The 24,114-nt window shown below is 30.6% G+C and overlaps 1 protein-coding gene across 1 annotated transcript; it reads right to left on the reverse strand.

Moving 5' to 3' along the window:
* Positions 1-773: 773 nt before the first annotated feature.
* Positions 774-23,805, reverse strand: cdk17 (cyclin dependent kinase 17). The gene is made up of 15 exons (XM_073838034.1): positions 23,646-23,805; positions 17,211-17,344; positions 13,998-14,123; positions 11,482-11,538; positions 9,364-9,478; positions 9,154-9,248; positions 8,998-9,060; positions 8,739-8,862; positions 7,352-7,472; positions 7,159-7,256; positions 5,208-5,313; positions 4,819-4,861; positions 4,590-4,680; positions 4,423-4,500; positions 774-2,312 (listed from the first exon to the last, which is right to left on the reverse strand). The coding sequence occupies exons 1-15, from the start codon at positions 23,767-23,769 to the stop codon at positions 2,275-2,277; spliced, it is 1,413 nt and encodes a 470-aa protein (XP_073694135.1). The 5' UTR covers positions 23,770-23,805; the 3' UTR covers positions 774-2,274.
* Positions 23,806-24,114: the final 309 nt, after the last annotated feature.

Consider the following 24,114-nt stretch of genomic DNA (forward strand, 5'->3'; position numbering starts at 1 on the left):
AATATTACTGTTACGTGTTCATCATTGTGTAAGTGTTTTTAACAAAGAACAACAGTGATGAAACGCGATCTGTAGAGCAGACATAACGGCGACTTCCATGTGAGGGGACCCGCGGTGTATGTAGATATAAACTGATAATTCTAAGGTAATAAAAACATAATGGTTCATTAAGTAAGGTATTTATACACCCCTGAAAACATCGTTATGTATATTATATTTAATTTCTGTCTAGAGATCATCTTAAATATTACACACTGCACCTTTAAAATAAAAATGAGTTGATTTAAATTGTGAGTTTAAATGACTTAAGTTGATTTAACTTAAAATTTTAAGGCAGCTGCTAAACTTAAGTTTTTAAGTTGAAACTGGTGAAAACTTTTTACAGTGCAGGCGGATAGTCATACCTAGGATGCCTAAAGGGTGTGTAAATAATGGGCTAATTTTTATTATTATCACTGTTGCCACGGGTTGGTTGTCATGTCTGCGGCTTGAAGTGACCCCCCAATAACGTGATATTTATCACTTGGAATGCGAATTTTACTAAGGGGAACCCCACCAAAAAAACTTGTATTTTACCCTCTGGAATGCAATTTTACCTGGGGACCTCCCTCGAAACGAGATTGGGCTAGTTTTGGGCCAGCAATTGGGTGAGTTTTGTTGTGGAAACCTGGCAACCCTGGCGAGAAGCGTTTCAAAGATGGCTGCTGAGTGAAATGACTTAAATGCACACAGACACACACACAAACATAATAAACAGACGACAGAGAGTTCGCTGTATGAAACAGACCATGTTTACTTCACTGATTAAGAGAAATAAATATCTGCAGTACAAAGAGTTAAACAGTCAATTCAACCGACAGCCGGGACTGAGAGAGCGTCAGTGTTTCACGGAGGCGGAGCTTACAGGACAACAGGCACTCCATGCGTCACGTATACACACGCAATCACGCACACACCCACGCACGCATCTCCAGAAACAATCCGGATTTGACAATATTAATTAACATCTGTCAGTTCAAAAAAAAATAAAACAGTCATCTAAAATCTGATATCTTCTGTGTTCTTCATGTTTATATAAATGCTGGGAAAAGAAACATTGGTCCAACGCTGCTGCTGTCGAAATTTTTTTTGTCATTACTTTCTTCTTTTTATACACACAATATCGTTTTCGCTTCTGAATAAAATCAAGCACAAATGTGGGACAGTCGGACTCCAACATGCCACATTAAGATACCATTATTCACAGAAGGGTCAATATGTAACATTAAAAAAGAAAAAAACAAAAACAATCTCTTAATACTGTTAATGAAACTAGCTCATCTTCATAGCCATCGCGAAGGGCTCTGTACAGTTACAGATCTCCATTTTTCACACATACAACCTCACTTTCTCGCTCTTTTGCAAGCGTCGCACACACTCGGAAAGCTACAGAGGAGCTCTATTAATAGAAGAAACTGGTTTTGATGGTGCATCAGAAAGAATTAAAAACACATCTGGCATACAAGCACTTCAGTTCCAAAAAGGAAGAGAGGGAAAGTCAAGGAGAGATGGTCCGGTTCTCAGTTTGAAACAGTGAGGTCACAAAGTTCCTGCTGGTCCAGTGTTTGTTTTTTTTGCGTCTTTCCGAAGCCCACCTGGTTCGAGATGGTCCCTGGTTCACGTGACGCGGCCTTTGAGGAACGAATCCACATTTGTCTTGAAATGATACCTTAAAATTTGAGGTTTTGGAATGAGTCTGTCGCTCGCTTTGAAGAGAAATCAACCAAAAGCAAATTCAAAACACTCCACCTCTGTAAAAACCAACACGACGACAAACGGACAGCTCAACAGAATTATAATCGTTCTTTTAAAACAAAACCAAAAAAACGTGGGACTCCGAGAGTGAGGAAGTTACGTAGAGACAGTAGTCGATTAGCAGCAAAACAACCCCTCCGTCAATAAATATATACACGTTCACGCGCTCGCACACCCTAAGCGTCACACTGGGGAAGGGAAAGGGGGCGTCCTGGCTCAAGGCTGCATGCTGGATTGCGGGACACTGAGGCGGGAGAGAGACAGCGGGTTCAGCCGATCCCCTTCACCACGCATGCACACGCGACAAACACCCCTCTCTCTCGGAGAGCAAGGGGGGACTAAGTCTGTTAGTCTATACAACACAGTCACGGAATAAGAGCTGTCGAACGGATCCGTCAAGTGTTTGTGTGTTTGTGTGCTTTTGTGTGAGAGAGTGTGTGAGAGAGAGCGATGATGGGCAAGAGTGCGAGGGAATGCAGCTTAAAACAGCATGCTCTGCCGTCTGTTCTTGCTGTTGCCTGTGAGGAGAGAGACAGAAGGACGAGAGGAAGGAGGAGGAGAGAACAAGGTGTACAAGGTTACAGATTCATTTAAAAATATATTTTGTAAAGAATAATTTAAAATATTTTGTTAAAAAATATTTTAAAAAACAGTGTACAAGCTGACAAAATAATGCAAGTTTGTGTAATTTTAAAATATAGATATATTTAACTATTAACAAAATTAAAAGACAGTTAACTATTAAATATTAATATAATTAATAGATTATAGACATATTTAACTATTAAATAAATATAAAATTAATAGCTTTACCTAACTATTACATTTGAATAAGATTATTACATTAGAGAAAATATTATTTTATTTATTTTATATATATCTTCTTAATAATATCTTAATAAATCTTTTCTGTTTAATATAATTTTAAACAAAATATATTTAACTATTAAATACTAATTCAATTAACAGATGAGATAACAATTATACTTTTATTTTTGTATTACATGTATTACATCATATGTATTATATACACGTTTTTATAAATATTTTAATTTAAAATAGATATATTTAAAACTACTGAATATAAAATTAATGGATATATTTAACTATTAAATATGAATAACATTAATAGATAAGAGAACAAGTGTAATATTGTAGTACATGTATTATATGTATCACATAAATTTTAATAAATATTATTTTAAATATATATTAATAAAAATATATGTAACTATTAAATATTAATCAAATTAACAGATAAGACAACAAGGACAATAATTTCAAAATCTATTCTAAAGAATCTAAAGAATAATTTTAAATATAAATATAATTTTAAATATACAGTAATATAAATTATTATGTACATCTTGTACAGCTTGTTATAACCTATATATATAGGTTATAATAATTTAACTTAAATATTACTAAAATTAACAGATAAGAGAACACCAAATATAATTTTTGTATTACATGTATTATATCATATGTATTATATTTACTTTTAAGTTTAAATTTTCATTTTAAATGTACATTAATTTAAAAATATATTTAAATATTAAATAATAAATTAATAGAAAAGAGAATAAGGTGTAACCGGTTACAAAATAATCCAAAGAATTAAATTAAATTTAAAATATTTTAAAATGTTATAATGTATAAGAAATTAAATAATAAATGTAACAAATATAATGAATTTAAAAAATAAAATTAGTTATAAATATGTACAGTTATATGTATTAGTTGTTATTAAAGGGTGTAAAATAATATTACAAATAATTAAAATATTTTAAAATGTTATATTTTTTAAAATATTGGTATATATTTGTAAATATATTTTAGTATATATATTTATTTTTGATATAAATGTAAATAATAAAAGTAATAACATATGTGACCCTGGACCACAAAACCAGTCTTAAGTCGCTGGGGTATATTTGTAGCAATAGAAAAAAATACATTGTATGGGTCAAAATTATCAATTTCTCTTTTATGCCAAAAATCATTAGGAAATTAAATAAAGACCATGTTCCATGAAGATTTTTTGTAAAATTCCTACTATAAATATATCAAAATGTAATTTTTGATTAGTAATATGCATTGTTAAGAACCTAATTTGGACAACTTTAAAGGTGATTTTCTCAGTATTTTGATTTATTTGCACCCTCAGATTCCAGATTTTCAAATAGATGTATCTCGGCCAAATATTGTCCTATCCTAACAAACCAAACATCAATAGAAAGCGTATTTATTGAGCTTTCATATGATGTATAGATCTCAGTTTTGTAAAATTTAACCTTATGACTGGTTTTGTGGTCCAGGGTCACATATATATAATTTATTTAAAGAACTATACAAATATATCTAAATATTTAAACCATATTTGCATTAATGTAAATAATTTTTAGAAAAAAATAAGGACTTATATTACATATTTATTTATTAAAAATAGACAATTTTCTAAATACTGTAACATTTATCAACCTGTTCAATAGCTATTGGTCTACATGATCACCGCCCCCTAGTGTCACTTACAAAAACTACTGACACAACTGACATTGACCCACGCTGACTGACTACAATAGGAGTATCTGAACATGCAAACAGATCACATATCAAACAAACACACACCTGTCTCTGGGTATGAGGAGTTCCGGTAACCGGGATCCCTCTGAAGCTGCACTTCCTTCAGTGTAAATATGGATATGTCTGCACAAGCACAGCACATCATGAGAATGAGGATCATTGAATATGTGAGTGATTATGTGATATGTGTGTGTGTATATAAAGACACTTACTCTCTGGCAATGTGTGCACATGCATGCCCAAACTCTTGAAGTAGGAGTGTTTCATCGATTCATCTGCAGAGATCCTCTTCTTGGACTCATACTATGGAAAAAAACATGAAAATAAAGAATTGAATGGAAAATAAAGTGTGTTCAAGATAAAGTAATGGAAAATCATGTATAATCTTGTAATTGTTTGTGTGTGTGTTTAATGCAATCCATTGTTCTGCCACATCCTTACCCTTAGAAAGGACAATAACAGCTCTATTCCTTCAGTGTCCAACCTGTAGATGGGAAGGGAGGGAGAGAGAGAGAGATGTGACCATCGGCAGGTTGACAAATTAAACTGGCAAATGTAAGGAAGGAAGCAAACGGCCTCAGAAATTCCACAGGATATCCTGCTTTACTGGCACGCACATGGCTTTCTAACATACACCAGAACACACACACACACTCTCTTTCCAACAGCAGCATCCGCACACTCACACACTGGCTTTGAGGTCATGGTCGTTTGCTCTGAGTGGCAAGACAAACGCACTAAAGCCACTGCAATGACACTGAGCACACAAACTCATAATAAACACACTGAATGAAATAGCAGCAGCAACTGCACAGATAGAGAGCAGGTACCTGGGCGCATGATTGATGAAGGGCTGAGGCTTGTATTTGGGAAAGTTGTAGGATTTGAACTCTTCGATGGACGAGATGCCGGGCCAGTTGTCCTCTGTAGGTGTACCTGTTTCACACAATGCCAAAACATCCATTAAACACTTTAAAAATCATTAAAAGTCTATTTCTGCTCATCAAGGCTGCATTTATTTGATTAAAAATACAGAAAAAAGTAATTTTGTGAAATATAATTGCAATGTAAAACAGTGTTTTTTTATTTTAATATATATTTTAAAATACAATTACTTCCTGTCATGCAAAGCATCACATGGTCCTTCAGAAATCATTCTAATATGCTGATTTATTACTTTTATTATCAATGTTCTTGAAACCTATGATACATTTTTCAGATTTTTTTTTTTTTTTTTTTTTTGATGAATAAAATGTTAAAAACAACAGGATTTATTTAAAATAAAGGTCTTTTGTAACAACATACACTACCATTCAAAAGTTTAGGGTTAGTAAATAATTTTTCTTTAGTTTTTTTGAAAGAAATGAATGCTTTTATTTAGCAAGGATGTGTTAAACTGAATAAGTAAAATACTTAGAAAGAGGCTAGATAAAAGTTTCTATTTGGAATAATTTCTGTTCTTTTTGCATTTTTAATTCATCACCCTGAAAAAGGTATCACAGGTTTATCAAAAAACAACAACAAAGGAATAAGTTATATAATATATATAATAATATAAAATATTTATAATTTGTTTCCATTATGAGAAAATAACAATAACGAAGTATGTAAATGATTAAATAAATAAATGTGATAAAATATAATTTATTATATGTTAATGATTTAAATAGAAATATTTAATTGTGCAATATCCATATGAACACTAATATATTTGATAAATTTGGGATTTTACATGACTTAAATGTGAGCTTTTTCTGTATTTTATTTAAAAAATAAATAAATATATTTCTATTTTTCCCTCAATAGTTATTATAACATTTATTATATGTTTATGATTAAAATGATAAATATTTTAGTGTGCAATATCCATATGAACACTTTTATACTGTATACATTTTGGGTTTTACATTAATTTACTTTCTAATTATTATTATAACACACACATAAAAAAAAAACAAGTTCATCATAGAAGAGTTGCATTCAAGTTGTACTGTAGGTATAAATGAATGATGTTTTAAATGTACTTAATGTTAAATCATTTTATAGACACTGCACAAGGGCTAATCTCTAGCAAAATAAATGTGTGATAAAATTTCCATACATTTTATTGTATAAGGATTTCCATGGCTTTACCAGAACCTAAAACCACTATTTTATAAATTACTGGCACTGCAAGCTCTATAGTATACAGTGGAAAGCCCATAAATTGCTGTATGATTTACATTTATGCATTTAGCAGATGCTTTTATTTAAAGCAACTTGCAATGCATTCAATGCAGTTTTTTATCAGTTCATGCTTTCCATGGAAATTAAAGCCATGACCTTGGCACTGCTTAAACCATGCGGTACAGTTTTAGAGCTAGTTTTAAAAAATCTATAGTTCGAATATAGCTTTAAAAATCAATTAAAATCTCCTTTCCAGAGATGTTTCCACACACCAGGATGTGCAGTCAAACACATCAGGTGAGCTTCTGCCGGAGCGGATTTCAGCTGAACTGTGGTAACCTACAATGTGATCACAGTTTCCATGCAAAACTGTGTGTGTGTGGACAGCAAGCATGGCAGCTCAGATGGTTGCAGTTTGTTTTCAAAGCAGGTGAGAAGCACTTCTGAGCCTGAACACCATGACACGTCTGGTGTGAGAGTGTGTGTGTGTGTTTAATGTCGTAATGTCTAGAGTTGATGTGTGCGTTTCATCACGCAGGCTCTGAATTGAATCATTTAGTTGGAGAGCTGGCCGTGAGTGAGTGCGCATGTTTGTGTGTGTGTTTGTTTGCTCACCCAGTAATCTGAAGATTAGATGCAGCTCATCTTCAACCGTGGATCCTGGGAACAGCGGCCGACCTGCAGCCATTTCATAAAATATACATCCAACACCCCTGAGAGAGACAGAGAGAGGATCAGACAGAGCATATAGGAGAGGACTGAATGTAAATGATGGATGTTATTGAGCAGCGACAGACACATCACTCACCACATATCGATCTGTGTGGAGTACTCTGAGGATCCCAGTAGTACATCAGGAGGTCTGTACCATAAGGTCACCACCTCGTTAGAGTATGTCTTAGTGGGAACCGACTTGGCTCGTGCCAGACCTACGAACACACACAAACAAACAAAAAATACATATATATTTTTTTATTATGCTTAAATTAATTATATATGCTGAACAAATCATAGACATTTTATAACAAAATAAAATAGATGTTAAATCATATATAAAAATAAATATATAAATATATTATAAAATATTGAGCATATAAATATTATAATATACAATATATATAAAGACCTTTAATAATATAAATATATTAAAATTTGCATACATTCAAAATATTACACTTAGTATTTATATGTAGAATAAAATAAAAGTAAATAAATTCATGACATTTGTGTATTTTTAAGGAAATATAAATTACACTTTTACTTTTATATGTATTTTTAAATATTAAATTGTATACATTTGATGAGAATTAAATTAATTATATGAAATAATGAAAATAAAACATATTATAAATATAGATATTACATAACATATTGAATAAATATTGTTGAATAAATGTTGCAATATAAAAATATTTATAAAAACGTAACAATATATATATATATATAGCATGCATTTGAAATACTACACTTAATACAATGAAAAATAAACAATTATAAAAAAAATTATAAAAAACTTTTTATAAAAGTTTTATATTTTATAAAACAATAAACATGTTAATTCATAAATACATAATATATTATAATATATTATAATTTAATTAATAATTAGTTACATACTTTAAATAAAATTACATTTTAATAAACGTGTAATGCAAATAAAGTACATATTAGTACTTCATATTAGTACATTAAGTAATATAATATTGAATATATAAATATTATAATATAAAAATACATTTAAAAAACTAAATAAAATATATATTAAAATTACTATTTATATATTGAATAAAATAAAATTTGTAATATAATACATTCATTACATTATACATTATAAGACATTTAAAATAGAAAAATAATATATTCAATAAAATGTTTATATTACATATATAAATATTATAATATTAAAATATAGAACTTTATATATATATATATATATATATATATATATGTGTATTTTAAAATATAATATAATCAATGAAAATTAATTTTACAGAAATAATATTGAATATGTGAAGTACATACTATATAAAATATTTTTAAATATGCAATAAATGTGTAAATATATAAATGCACAATATATAATATAATTGCAATAAAAAACATTTTTAATGAAAAATTAAATATAAACACAACAACAACAAAATGCACACAAAAAAAAACTGTTAGTACATACTATAGTAAGTACATAAACGTACCAAAGTCAGCCAATTTGAGTTCACCCCTCTCATTGATGAGCAGATTTTGTGGTTTCAGATCCCGGTGCAGGACCTTGCGTTTGTGACAGTATGCCAGTCCTCTTAAGATCTGGAACAGGAAAATCTAGAAAAAAAACCCCATAAACAACAGGTTAGAAGACCAGAAACAATGTTTCATGTGTTTCATCAGTGTTTCATTTTACCAATACCAACAAACCAAATCCATATTTGGTGCAAAATAAACAGACACGGGACAGACCTTAACATTGTGCATGCTCATGATGTTTCCACAATCATCCATGTACTGCTTCAGATCCTTATCCTGCAGGAAGCCATCAGACAACAAATAAATAAAAAGAGCGAAAACCAAATGAATCAGATTGACACAGAGGAGCACTATGGGACGTTTACTCACCAGATACTCAAAAACCAGAGTGAGGGATTTGTCCGTGTGGACAATGTCGTGAAGCGTGACAATGTTGGCATGCTTTAAATCCTTCAATAATGACACTGAAAGAGAGAAAAGGGCAGGATCGATCAGGGCAATATCAACATCAGTATCTTGGCATCGGAAGTAGCTTTTAGAAGAGATGAAGAGAAAGAGACAGAGACAGAAATTGCTCACCTTCTCTAATAGCTGTGCATGGAGCGCCCTCCTCGTGCTCCAACCGGATCTCTTTCAAAGCTACCAGGTTGTCCGTCAGTTTGCTTCGCCCCTTGAAAACCGTGGCATACGTCCCCTATAATACAGTTACAGCAATGATTAGATTTTAGAATAAAAAGTCACTGGTATGTTGCACCAGATTAATTATTAATGGACAGAAAGTAATGATACTGATTAAAAATAAAGTAACATAAACAAAGATAGATTCAAGTTTTACACTAGGGATGCAGTTATTGGATTAATCATTTACTGACAATTATCAACCTATTTTACTGGCTTCAAAATAATAATGATAAATAAATGAAGTAAAAAAAAAAAAAAGACTGATATTTGTAGAACCAATTAAACATAAATAAATAAATGGTTTCTAAAAAGTATCTTTACAGTCACACACGTTTTATACTAGGAATGTATTTAATTTAATTTAAATGCAATTTAAAAATTGAACAATTGTTATCGGTTTAAAAAAATAAATATTATGCCTCTACTGTACAACAAAAAGCAAGCAAGAACGAACTCACAGTCAACAATCACTCAAGTTTTACACTACTTAATGCACTAAATATTTACTGACATGTATCAAACTTTTTTTTAAATTAAACACATTTGTTTAATAAATATTACGCCTAAAAGAAAAATAAATAATAAACAAAAATAAACTAATTAATAAATATTACACTCCTACTGTAGTATCAACAATTGTTATCAGTTTAAAAAAATCTTATAAATAAAAAAAGTAAATATTGTCTCTACTGTAAGTTTTACACTAGTCAATGGACTAAATATTTACTGAAAAGTATCAAACCTTTTAAATTAATTAAATATTACGCCAAAAAATTATTTGAAAAGTAAAAAAAGAATGAATGAATATTACAAATTACAATAAATAAATAAATACATAAACTAACATAGTACAAATAGTAAAATCCATTTTTTGCTAATTAATAAATATTACACTCCTACTGTAGAAGCTAAATAAATACATAAACTAACATAGTACAAATAGTAAAATCCATTTTTTGCTAATTAATAAATATTACACTCCTACTGTAGAAGCTAAATAAATACATAAACAAACAGTACTTTTAAAAAATATATTTTGTACAGTCACAAGTTTTATACTAGTAATGTATTTACCATAATTTAAACTTAATTTAAAGTATCAGCAACTTTGTTTAAAAAATTGTTTTAAAAAAATCAGCTTAAAAATTAAATAAATAGAAAAGAGCAAAATAAATAAATATTGTACAACAGAAAAAAATAAACAAATAGTACTTTTAAAAAATATATATCACACGTTTTACACTAGTTAATGAATTAAATATTTACTGACTACTATTAAACTTTTAAAATAAATAAATAAATAAATAAATTAAATGTTATGCCTAAACTAAAATAAAATAAAATAAATACATAAAAAGAATGAATGAACAAATGAATATTACACCTCTACAGTAGAACCAATAAATAAATAAGTAAACAAACAAACAAATACTTCTAAAAGTATATTTTGTACAGTCACAGAAGTTTTATACTGGGAATGTATTTAACGTAACTTAATTTAAACATAATTTAAAGCATCAATAATTGTTTAAAAAAAAAAACAGTTTTAAAAAAAATTGCCAGTATAAATAAATGTTTTCACTACTGTACAACTAAAGGAAACAAAGAGTAGGCCTACTTTAAAAAAATTTTGTGTAAGTACTTTGAAAATTATCTTATGTACAGTTAAATGATCAGAAGACAATTCGATTAGTATACAGTACACTTCAAAAATACAAATTTCAACATCTTTAAACCTAAAATCAGCTTTTATATTGGCTAATTGCTGGCCAAGTAGTGCTGCCAAGTAAAGTGTGTCAGTGAATAAAATGTTTTGCTCTGAAACCTGCAGAACTAGATTTATGCTTTCAGTTTTACCAAGCGCAATTTTATTTTGGTCACACATTTGTGCACCCTGCCTATAGTGGTATAAGTGAGTAAAAACGTCTGTGATAAGTCCAGTGCAAGTCCAAGACTCCTGTTAATGAATCATTAATGAACTAGTGCACTTTTAAATGCACTTTTCTGACATCGTACCTCTCCCAACTTGTCCAGTTTAATGTAGGTCTCCAGTTTCCCAAAGCCGATTTCTGACTATAAAAAGAGAGAAGGAGAGAGATTGCTTCATTAATGTGATCCGGTTAATGCCGAACAGGCCTGCATGTGTTCAACAGACCTTATCAGTGAGAAACACGTGTCTGGAGTGTTGCTCGCTGTCTCTGATATCTCCAGCCAAAATCATTTCTCAGACAAAGCCATTAATCACACACAGTATTCAGACTCCCATGGGCACCAGGGGGCACCAGAACGCCAACATAAACCCCTTCTTCTTTATACACTGAATGAGGGTTGGAGGTGGGGACGACATAGACGGATGACAACTAAGAACAATGGATGCCAAGAAACCCAGACGCAAAAGCAGGGGGCTTTTCATATGCAAAACCCCCTACGTATGCAGCTACCAGACAAAGAACATGGTATGTGTCTTTGTGCTCAACTGAGAAGAGTACGACACAATGTTTGTAGGTTTCTCGTCCATGGGCCGGGTTTATCTGCAGCAGTCCATGTTGTTTTTAAAAGCCTGCAGTGGACAGTGTACTCATTAACTAGAGGTGATCATTTTCTTAAGACGTAATCTTTTACTTTTAAATAACTCGCTCTCAAGTCATTCCAAACCCATTTGACTTTCTTTCATCCATGAAGATCATCAGAATTGTCTTTTGCATACAATAAAGTATGTACCGTGAGTTTTCAACCAGGACTTTAAAAGTGGCCAATACGGCTAATGCACGATATTTCTATAAGTCTCATAAAAGCATATGATATCTGTGATTTTCATATCTCTTTCAATTACAATCACATTTTGTAACCAATCATGGCTCACAAAGTCACTGCACAGGTTCAGAAGACTCATTATACAGTCGAAAAGCCATATGGACTTCATAATGGTGATGGTTGTTTAGTTTTTTTCTAAATTTGTGAGAATTGCTATTTTTTTTTACTCTTTAAATTTTGTGCTGAAGTATTGCATCACATTTTGTAACCAATCAAAGTCATTGTACAAGTCCATATGGCTTTTGCACTACATTGTGAGTCTTCTGAAGCTGTGCAATGACTTTGTGGGCCATGACATATACTTTTTACATATTTTGTTTTATTAATGAATCTTTAAATTGTGTTTATGCAAAATATATTATTTTACTATATATATATATATATATATATATATATATATATCTTTTATTATTATTATTATTATTATTTTTATTATTATTATTGTTTATCATCTTACCTCACATTTTGTAAACAGTCATGGCCTACAAAGTTACTGCACAGCTTCAGAAGGTTTATAATATAGTATGAACTTCATAATTGTCATACATTTTTTTCTTCAAAATTTCATAAAATTGCAATTTTTTGAACACCTTTTTTAATATGTATAAATTTTACACATTTGTTGATTTTTTAAAAATATTTATTTCTTTTTTAATCTTTAAATTTTAAATACTACATCACATTTCTAACCAACCATGGCCCACAAAGTCATTGCCCAGCTTCAGAAGACTCATAATATAGTGCAAAAGACGTATGGACTTCATAATTGTCATTATTTTATTTATATATATATATATTTTTCAAATTTGTGAAAATTGCAATTTTATTTATGCAAAACACTTTTTTTTTTTTACTACACATAAATTTGATAAATTTGTTGTTTCTTATCTCAACAAAGCTCCATTTATTTGATCAAAAATACAGTAAAGCATTGTGAATATTATAACAATTTAAATAAGTATTTTCTATTTGAATACATTTTAAAATTGCATTTATTTATGTGATGTCAAAACCGAATTGTCAGCATCATTACTCCAGTTGTTAGTTTCACATGATCCTTCAAAAATCATTATAATATGCTGATTTGCTGCTAAACATTAATTTCTTATTAGTAATGTTGAAATCAGTTGTGATGGTTAGTAAATTTGTAGAAACTAACTCTTTGATGAATGAAAGTTAAAAAACAACAGCATTTATTAGAAAAATTTAGATTTTGTAACATTTTAAATGTCTTTCATGTCACTTTTGATCAATTTAAGGCATATTTTGCCAACTAAATATATTATTACTGACTGCAAACTTTTGAACAATAATATACATCAAATCTCACAGCATGACAACGGCTCACTGTTTGACAGTCGCGTCATAATTTTAACCCTGCTAGACTGAAAAATCTACATAAACTTTATTGTTTCAAACACAATGTGGGATTTATTCATCTTGAGCACCATGATCCCAAAACCATTCATGTCAAAAGAGAAACTTAGTGTCGAGTCGTGTTGCTATGCAGAATGGTTGCTAGGTAGATATCCCATCATGCTCAAACAAAGAGACGCAGTGCATATTATAAAACGTGATTTATTTGCGGTGGAGCTTTTAATGAGGAGGTGCGTCATGTTTATGTGGTTCATAGAACGTACAAACATAATTAAGACCAACTAATACGAAGGTAAACTTCCTTTTCATGTCATTAAAAGGGTTTCTTCACACAAACTCACCAGCGAGGCTCTACGTGACCGTCGACTGAGGGGTTGGTCAAACGGCGGGCTGCTTAGCTGCAGCTTTTCCAGGTAACCGTCAGGAATCCGGATATCAGCAGGCAAAGACAAGCGTTTATTCAGGTCCTGAGAATCAAATCACACACACATATGCAAACAAGTCAGTCACGAGGGACAAAATTAGCCCAGTGTTATCAAAGTAGGAATCATATTAATAATTGATGTTTTGTGACTACTCATTTGGTATGTGCGCCTCGTCTGAGAGCAGTGTGCGTGTGCTTGTTTTAAATAAGATAGCGTGACTTCATAAAGCCGTTCTCAAACCAAAGCATTAGCATCTTCCATAAATAACCTTCCATCACGCTTTGAATCTGCTCCATTTACATCTCTCTCTCACTCGTATGGCTTTTTCTCCACCCACAGGCTACTTTTAAAGAAGCGTGCAGCATATCTTCATCTCATTGGGCAGCACTTCAGTCCAATACTTGTGTACAAGTACAGCTTAAATAAGGAGTGAATCAGATCAAAAAAAATATTTTACATTGAGACATTATTAATGATATTAAAATGAACACAATCTTAAATTAAGCACATTAAACACACCCACAATTCTTTACTTTAAAGCAAAATAAAACTATTTAGGCAAGATTATTTTCATTACTACATTACCAGTCTAAAGTTTTGTACAATAAGATTTGTATTGTTTTTTTTTCTTTTCTGCTCACCAAGCCTGCATTTATTTGATCTAAAGTGCAGCAAAACCAGTAAAATGTTAAAATATTTTTACTATTTAAAAGAACTGTTTTCTATTTTAGTATATTTTAAAAAGTAATTTATTCTTGTGATTTGAAAGCTGATTTTTAGCATCATTACTCCAGTCACATGATCCTTTAGAAAACATTCTAACATTCTGATTTGTTGCTCAAAAACATTTATTATTATATTGAAAACAGCTGAGTGGAATATTTTTTTTTCAGGTTTCTTTGATGAATAGAAAGTTCAGAAGAACAGCATTTATCTAAAAACAGATATATTTACATAAATACTTATACATATATACACACACGTATATATATATATATATATATATATATATATATATATATATATATATATAAAGCTTTTGAATGTTATAGTGTATAATGTTACTAAAGCTTTTTATTTCAGATAAATGCTGATCTTTGGATCTTTTCTTCATCAAAGAATCCTTAGAAATGTACTCAACAGTTTTAAATATTAAATATTATTAAATATATTTAAATATATTATGACAAACTTAAAATGGATACATTATTTTATTTATTATTATTCATTTATAAATTAACTGATTATTTATTGTATATTTTTTAATAGATTTTTTTTTCTTTAAATTTTGTGATATTTTATATTTTAAGTCTCTTATGTTCACCAAGGCTCCATAAAAATACAGTAATAACAGTATTCTGAAACATTATTACAACTTAAAATAAATGTATAATGACAAACTTGTAATGGACAAATTATTTTATTTTATTATTATTTTATAACTTTAATTACAAAATTAATGATTAATATTTATTATTTTATATATGTGTAACCCTGGACCACAAAACCAGTCATAAGTCTTACCAGTCATAAGCTCATAACCAGTCAATTTTATGAAATTGAGATTTATACATCAGGTAAAAGCTATATAAATATGCTTGCCATTGGTGTATGGTTTGTTAAGATAGGACAATATTTGGCAGAGATAAAATTAGAAAATCTGCAATTAGAGGGTGCAAAAAAAAATTAGAAAATCACCTTTAAAGTTGTCCAATTGAAGTTCTTAGCAATGCATATTACTAATCAAAAATTAAGTTTTGATATATTTATGGTAGGAAAGTTAGGAAAAATTGGCTATTGTTACAAATATCCCTGTGCTACTTATGACTGGTTTTGTGGTCCAGGGTAGGTATTATATTGTGTTACAATAAAGAAATTTTAGTGGTAAAACTAGCTTAAAAGCCTTGAAAATAATGTAATACATGTCAAAACAATCAAAGTAGACTATATCCTTATACAAAATTCTTTATGCAATTTCCCTCTCAATTTTTAGGAGGTAAAATGCAACCTGACACATCTTCATGAGATTCACCTATATTGTTAAATGATTTCTGCATTTCTATTGGCTTTCAAGCTATGTGCGTAGCTGCCGTAACCAAATTCATACAGCAGGGGGCAAAAGAACACCGGAGACAGCGAGAGAGAGAGAGAGAGGAACACATGGCCAAATAACTAGTTTGGACTGAGGTTTGCAATTAAAACCCCAGAATAAGAAGCTTTAAATGCTTTAATGTACCAAGAGTGTGACATGAATGTCTTCATATATTCAGGTTAATTCTGATTTAAAAAGTAGTTTTTCTACAGTTATTCAAATCTTTTAACAATATACTGGAGAGAAAAGAACAGAAGTGGAAATGGAAGAAGCAGCAAGAAAAAAACAGACAGAATCCATTCCTTTCAGATCCTTGTGTGTGGTAAGACAGAAAGCCAGTTATTAATATCAAACAGCAGCCCAACCTCGCTCGACAGACACAGATGTATATGATTTTGAAAATCACAGTCTGACACTGTATTCAACGCCTGTTTCCAGTGACATTCTGTCCTCGCAGGAAACAAAAATGCCACATGACGCATTATGAACATATCTGATGTTTAATACATAATAATGAGGAGTGGGATTTCGAACCAATGAGATTTCAGAGTGGGCATGGTTACATAATCTATTAGCCTAGACATAGAAACTAAATAATTTTGATCAAAAAGAAAATGTTTGTTGTAGTTGTGGCTGGTGGAGACAAAAATTGATCTCAAATCCTCAAAACTGAGGTTGGTAATTGACGTTTAACACCTGAGAGTTGTCAAACTGAAGAAGTTCCTCTTATACCATCTGCACCTGCCCACAAAACCCTCTCAATTTCTTAAGACTGTCAAGGAGGAAGGGGAAGAGAAAAGCCGACTAACAGGACGTGGGAGAAAACAGGAGAGGATGAGAGAGAGAAAACACTAGAGGAATCCCTCCACCTACCCAAGGCCAAAAATAAAGCTCTTAGTAGTGACACATCACCCAGTCTGATACTTTCAGGGTAACGCACGCATGCACGCACGCTTTCGGCCTCCTTCTGTGAATAAGTGAGCGTGTGGCAGGTTTGTGCTGCTGATTAATTTATGGCCACACGCGGTCTGCCTTACCTCCATGGATATGCGCCGATGACTTCTGGTGCGGAGACATACGCCGGTGGGTGATTGCACTTCGTCCGAGGACGTCCCTGAGGCCTGATCGCTCTCTCCATCCGAACCCATCTTCAGATTCTCATGAACAATGTCTGCGAGAGAGGAAGACGAGGTTAGGAAATGAAAATGTGTGATATGTGTGGTGCGAGATGCTGCTGCTCTGATGGATGAGTTATGGAAAGGGTTTCTGGGAGGTTTTATTAGCATAGATACATGTACATGGCTGAATCCAAATACTTACAATAGCTCCTATGCATTTACACTAATACGCAATACAATAATGCATGCTTGATCATATCGTTAGACAATTCCATGCAATGAATTTGTTTTAATACCACTAATCTTTCTGTCGCAAACTTTAAGCATGTAGAAGTGCATTTTTATGCTGAATTTAATTTATTCTCAAAATAAAAATTGGATTTAATTAAATCCATTTTTGACATTTTTTGGACATTTTTAAGATACCAGTCATCTATTTGGCTTTTCAATTAGTACTGAGAATTTGAGAGAAAAATAAATAAAATAATTAAATGTGATTATTTATTTCTGACCATTTTTTGACATTTTTAACTAAGATACCAGTATTTGGCTTTTAAATTGGTAATAAGAATTTAATAAAAAAAAAAATAATAATTTGATAAAAATAAATAAATAAATAAATAAAACAAAATAAAAAAAATTTAATAAAACTTGTTTTTGACCATTTTTTTTTTTTTTACATTTTTTAAACTAAGATACTAATTCTCTATTTGACTTTACAATTGGTAATGAGAATTTGAGCGCTAAATAAAATAAAATAAAATAACTGGATTTAAGTACAATTATTTTTTGATTTTTTAATATTTTTAAAACAAAGATAACAGTTGCCTATTAAAATAAAATAAAATAAAATAATTGGACTTAATTAAATTTAAAATAAAATAAAACTGGATTTAATTAAATTTAAAATAAATTTTAAAATAAAATAAAATAAAATAATTGGATTTAATTCAATTGTTTTTTTTTACAAGATATCGTTCCTCTATTTGGTTTTTCAATTGGTAATGAGAATTGCAGAGAAATAAAATAAAATAATAAAGGAGTGCGATTTAAAAATAAAATGAATAACTATTATTTATTTTTTTAATCATACAAAAAATATTAAAATTATTTATTTTTTATTATATATTTAATTTTACAATTTGACAATGAGTACATATATTTAATATTTAAAATGCATATGTTAAAGAATATATGTAATATACAAAATGGTTTATTTAAAGTTTGAAAATTTTGTTAAAAGTGACAATAAAAATTATTAGTACTTTAAAAAAAAATAAGTAACTTGTCATAAGAAGACATTTAGCAATTGTTTTCTTAATCCAAAAATGTTCAAAATTCATCAAACAGATGATCGCAAGACGACTAACTTTAACTTTAAGACCAGCCCATTAACTTCGACACAAAACATCCAAAAAATGTAAATGTTACATGATTTGGCCCGGGATGCATTTTAAGGACATTATTGTTACATTATCTTGTGGTTAATATCAGCTAAAAAAAAAAAGAAATACTATTTTTAACATACTATGGTTCAGAACACACTAACCTGACTATGTATGAGAGATAGTGAATCAGGATTCAGCCTAATGTGTGTGTGTGTGTGTGTGTGTGTGTTGGAAAAGCAGTATGCGATTCCTCCATTTCAGTGAAAGACCTTATTAATCCTCTTTTCTTTTAAAAACACAAACACATTCATACCTGTGTACATAAAGCACCATACGCACAGCACATCAAGCTGCACGCCTGTTAATAATTTTCCCGCACTTCTTAATATTCATAAAAACCAGTCAAACATGTCACGGACACATGCTCTATTCACATTCACTAAAGCCACGATTCCTGAGAAACGCACACGGATTAGACTGAAAACAAAAAAAGTGTGAAAAGATATGCACTGTCCCATGTGCTTTTTGTTTATACAGCACTTGAGTGTGAACTATGTCCTCAACTCTTCTCTATTACATAAAAGTATGATCCAGCTTATCGAAGCTGGCCTATGGGCCAAATCGTGATGTAATCGGGGTTTAAAAACTACAAACTGAAAATCAGCGGTCGGGAATTAAGAGACCTGTACAGTCAACATGTGTACGCGCAGACTTTTAGTACTTGGAAAAGGGGCGGCCTAAAAGCAATGGAAAATAAAAGCTGTTCCGGAATAGAAGAGATTATATTCCCGCATAAAAGAGTGCTGGGAACTAGAAAAAGAGTTTGAAGGTGTGGTCGTGGCTCTTTGGTTTTATGGCAGGCTGTTTGCTGCCGTACGGGCCCCTCCTCCCTCACCTCATAAGAAGGAGTCCCCCAAGGGTGACATATTGGCCCACTCTTTATCTGGCTGAGGCAGTAAAAAGTACCTAACCTGAGGGCCATCCATTACTGCACAGCTGTCTGCTGTCTGTCCGCTATGATGTCCTCAGACCAGAGGAAGAGAGAAAGGTGAAGCTTGCAGAAATTGTCTTTAAATGTCCAAGTCATGTTTCACAGCAAAGCCACAGAGAAAGTTATACATGTATTTTGCATAAATAATGATGCACATTATCCTCATTAATTAACATTATATTATCATTACATTATATATATGATGTAAATTAAGGTTGCATTTATGCATTCATGTATTCTGAATAAAAATAAGATAAAATAATTGTTAAAAAGAATTTAAGAAAAAGTAAAGTAAATTATATATTCTGTCCACATGCATTTGTTGTCCAATTAAATAAATAACTGTAATAACGATTTAATAGTGTTAATTTGAGTATTTTGGACTTTTTAAAGATGAAGCACTAGTCTTCTTTTTGTCTTTTCTTTTGGTAATGAGAATTTAAGAATAAAATAAAATAATATAATATAAAATAATATAAAATAAAATTTAATTACTAAAAAAAGGTAATGAGAATTTGAGGGAAATATCCTAAATTTTAAATAATTGTAAATAAAATCATTTATAATAAATGCTATTATGCCCACATGCATTTACTGAAATAAATAAATAATAATTTCATAAATTTGTTTATTTATTATTTTTCTTATTTGTTTTAAGCCAAGGCACTAGATCGCTCTTTGGTTTTTCAGTAATGAAATTGAGAAAAATAAAATAAAATAATACATTAGAAAACAAGTAATCTGACGGGAAAATTTGTTTTGAAAAAATAAAATAATTTATAATAAAGGCAGATATTAAGCCCACATTTATTTGTTGACGTAAATAAATATACATATATACATTTATGGAATTTATTGAATGTTTAATTCATTTAATTTATACTTAAAATAAATAACATAAAATGACTGGCAATGAGAATGTGAAGGTAAATAAGTAATTTGGAGGGAAATGTCTTCAATTGTTTAAAGAGAAAATGTAAAACGTTTTTCAAGTTCTTTGTTTGGCTTTTCGATAATGAGAAAAATAAAATAATAATTTAAATTTAAAATTTGGGGAAAATGTTCTTAATTATATTAACAGAAATAATGTCAGTGCAAAAAAATTCTTAAAGCTTTAAAATTTACACTTGATGGTTTATGCACAATATAATGTCTTGATATTTCTTTTATGTTTTGACTTTGGGGCACAACATGCCCTTGGACATTTCTTCTTAGAGAGAGACGTTTCATGACTAGCAACCACTGCGGCCTAATTTCTGCATCCCATTACACCAACAAACTCCTTGAAACAGCAAGATGGTGTGTGTGGAGATGTAAAGTGAGCAGTCGCAGGTAATGCACCCCATATTTTTTTCAAATCTGACATACTGTGAGGTAACGAGTCTCTCTGTCAAATCACACCATTTCCCTTCGTTGGCTCTCCCTTTCATCTCCTTCCACCTCCTCGTCTCAACATCAGAAGCGCTGAGCTCTTTCATTTCGTCAAGCCCGAGACAACCTCAACTTGTAATTTTGACGGGTGTCATCTGTCTGCCTCACCCGTCGCTACGTCTTCAGCTCTCCTCCGTCCGTCCTTTACGTATAAATGCCTAAATGCATAAAAGTCTAGAATGCGCAGTGATCTACTTTTCCCCAAAAAAGTGTGGCACGGAAAAATCCTGCAACAGCGAAAGTGGGTCAAACTCTAATAAACTCCAGACTGTCTTTGAAATCACTTCAACCTGGAATGCGTCCTATTCGAGGGAGCTCAAGATGATAATTTATCAAACGCATTTACATCACAGCTTACAAATTCCACAGTCTGTGCCAAATAAACAAACAGAGGCTCTCTGACATCACTGTTAACGGATACGAATGTGGGAATGGGGGCCGGACGCGTCTGGACTCGTGTCTGAGACCCTTGTAAATAATAAGCTCACGTACTGAATGGGAAGCAGCCGGACGGAACCGTTCGACTGTGACACACACTTCTTGTTCGATCGCTTCCCACTAAGCTTTTCTTGACTCACTTCCTGTCAGTGTGTGTGTGAACGCCCACACGTGCAGTTGCACGCATGCACACCGGGGTTAGACATGACTGCTCTCATGACGAAAGGGAGATAAGGTTGAGCGGCTCACATTCGTCACATACCAAGATTCTGCAGAGCTGAATTTCTCACATGACTGATCATTTATTAAAACTGTAAACTTTTAGAGAGAACACACAGTGAATTTGGGATTGGCTGTAGGTGAGGGCGACCTGAGTCAGGTATTCACAAGCGTCATGTATGCTTCATTCGCACCACAAATTATCCCCAAAAATGATCCATCATTAACCAACCCAAAGGATTGAGAGAAATATTTAAAATGTCAATGCTAATATGTCATCGGAATGACGATTATTTTAAAAAGTTAGTCAAACTAAATGACATGGAAGTAAAAAAATCTAGTATTTTTTTCCTAGTTTGATGCCAATATTTTTTTTTATTCTCTTGAAAAAAGTTTGCCCTGAATTTTAAATAAATGAATAATTATTTAAGTAATCCTACAAATGTTTTGAAAAGGTTTATATTCAAAATTCTAATTCAGAAAGAAATTGTATTAAAATGAACAACATTCTGCAGTAACTGTTATATTAAAATATAAAAAATAAAATGTAATGTAATTAAATTTTACAAATAAAATGCTACTAAATAAATAGCAATAATAATGTTATAATTATTATACTAATAATTATTAATCATGAATAAATTGCACATTAAAAATTATATTAATATAAAAAATGTGATGAAATGTAATTCAATTCTAATAAAATATTTCTAATCAAACTAATCATTCTAATCAAACTATATTTTAGCAATATTTATTTTTTCTAGAAATATTTTTTTTTATTAATCTGGAAAAAATTAAAGATTAAAATTAAAATAATAAATGTAATTAAATTCTAATTTTAAAATAAAATGCTTCTAAATAAATAACAATAATAATGTTAAAGATATAAAAATAATAATAATTATTATTAATCATGAATAAATTGCACATTAAAAAATATATTAATATAAAAATGTAATTCAATTCTAATAAAATATTTCTAACCAAACTATATTTTAGTAATATATTTATTATTATTAATTCTGAAAAAAATAAAACATTATAAAAAGTTTATATTAAAATAAAAATAATAAATGTAATTAAATTCTAATTTTAAAATAAAATAAAACTCAAATAAATAACAATAATAATAATAATAATGTTATAATTATTATAATGATTATTATTAAATCATGAATAAATTACACATCAAAAATTATATTAATATAAAAATTAATTAAATGTAATTCAATTCTAATAAAATGTTTTTTAAATATTATAAAAAACTATGAATAAATTACATTAAAAAAAGTTATATTAATATTTAAAGTTTAATAAAATGTAATACAATTCTAAAAAATATTTTATTACAATTAATAAAATGAAACTATGTTTCATTAATCTATATATATTTCTAAAAAAATCATGATAACAATAATAATTATTATTATTATTAATCCTAAAAAACTGAAACATTAAAAAAAAGTTTATATTAAAAGTAAAATAACACATGTAATTCAATTCAAATTCATGTTTTTTTTAAACAACTTTTTAAAAGTTTTATCAAAAGTTAATATTAATATTATAGGTATTATATTAACTAAATTATAATTGTAAAAAAAGTCCTGTCATTTAAAATCCTGTAATCCGGTAAAATTATCTAATAACTGTTAAACTAAGTTTAATGTTCAAATATTACTACAATTCATAACCATTTTTTGTTGTTTTGTCAAGTCCAATGCAATGGATTACTGCTGTGCATTATACTGAACAATGCAAAGAAATGCATGTAACATGCATTTTCTCTTTTTAAGAAAATATGTTTAATGCTATATGCTCCTGAACATGTCTTTAAATGATGCCTCTTCAAAACAGCCTGTAAGTGTGCTATGATTGGTCACTCACCGAGACGGCTGCCGTTTCGAGGCATGGCCATGAAGGACCCCAGACTGCCCCCGATGACACTGTGCGGTCGACGCAGGGGAGGCTTCTTAAAGGAGCCCGTGTACTGGTGCAAAAACGAGTGCATGCTGTGGGAGGAGGGCGGCCGGCCATTCCTCACGATGGGTTCTGAAATAACAACGAGACCTCCGTCAAAACACACACAAACATCAGTGTAATTACATGAATAGATTGATTTCCTCCTCACAGGTGCAAAGCAGTCGATACATTAAAATCATTACTTTACAAGAGGTTACGCTGAGGTCAAAGAGAAGCAATAAAGCTAAACCGGGAACTTTCGAGAAACCGGTGGTGTGTTGACATTATCACCCATATCTTTCACTTTTCATCAAGCTGAGTGATGCCAGGAAGGCAGCACCTGCTGTGCTTTTCACTTTTAATCGAAAGACGAGCCAATAATTGCATAGGTGTT

Source organism: Garra rufa, chromosome 4, assembly GCF_049309525.1.
Source record: "Garra rufa chromosome 4, GarRuf1.0, whole genome shotgun sequence".
Lineage (NCBI taxonomy): Eukaryota > Metazoa > Chordata > Actinopteri > Cypriniformes > Cyprinidae > Garra > Garra rufa.

Bases quoted from the DNA above. Each gene is read 5' to 3' on its own strand.
- cdk17 (XM_073838034.1), bottom strand. From the start codon at position 23,769: ATGCACTCGTTTTTGCACCAGTACACGGGCTCCTTTAAGAAGCCTCCC. The intron at 9,249-9,363 runs GTGAGCAATTTC...TCTCTCTTTCAG, and splicing joins ATGCACAGCTATTAGAGAAG to TGTCATTATTGAAGGATTTA. The intron at 5,314-7,158 runs GTGAGCAAACAA...TGTGTGAAACAG, and splicing joins TCTAATCTTCAGATTACTGG to GTACACCTACAGAGGACAAC.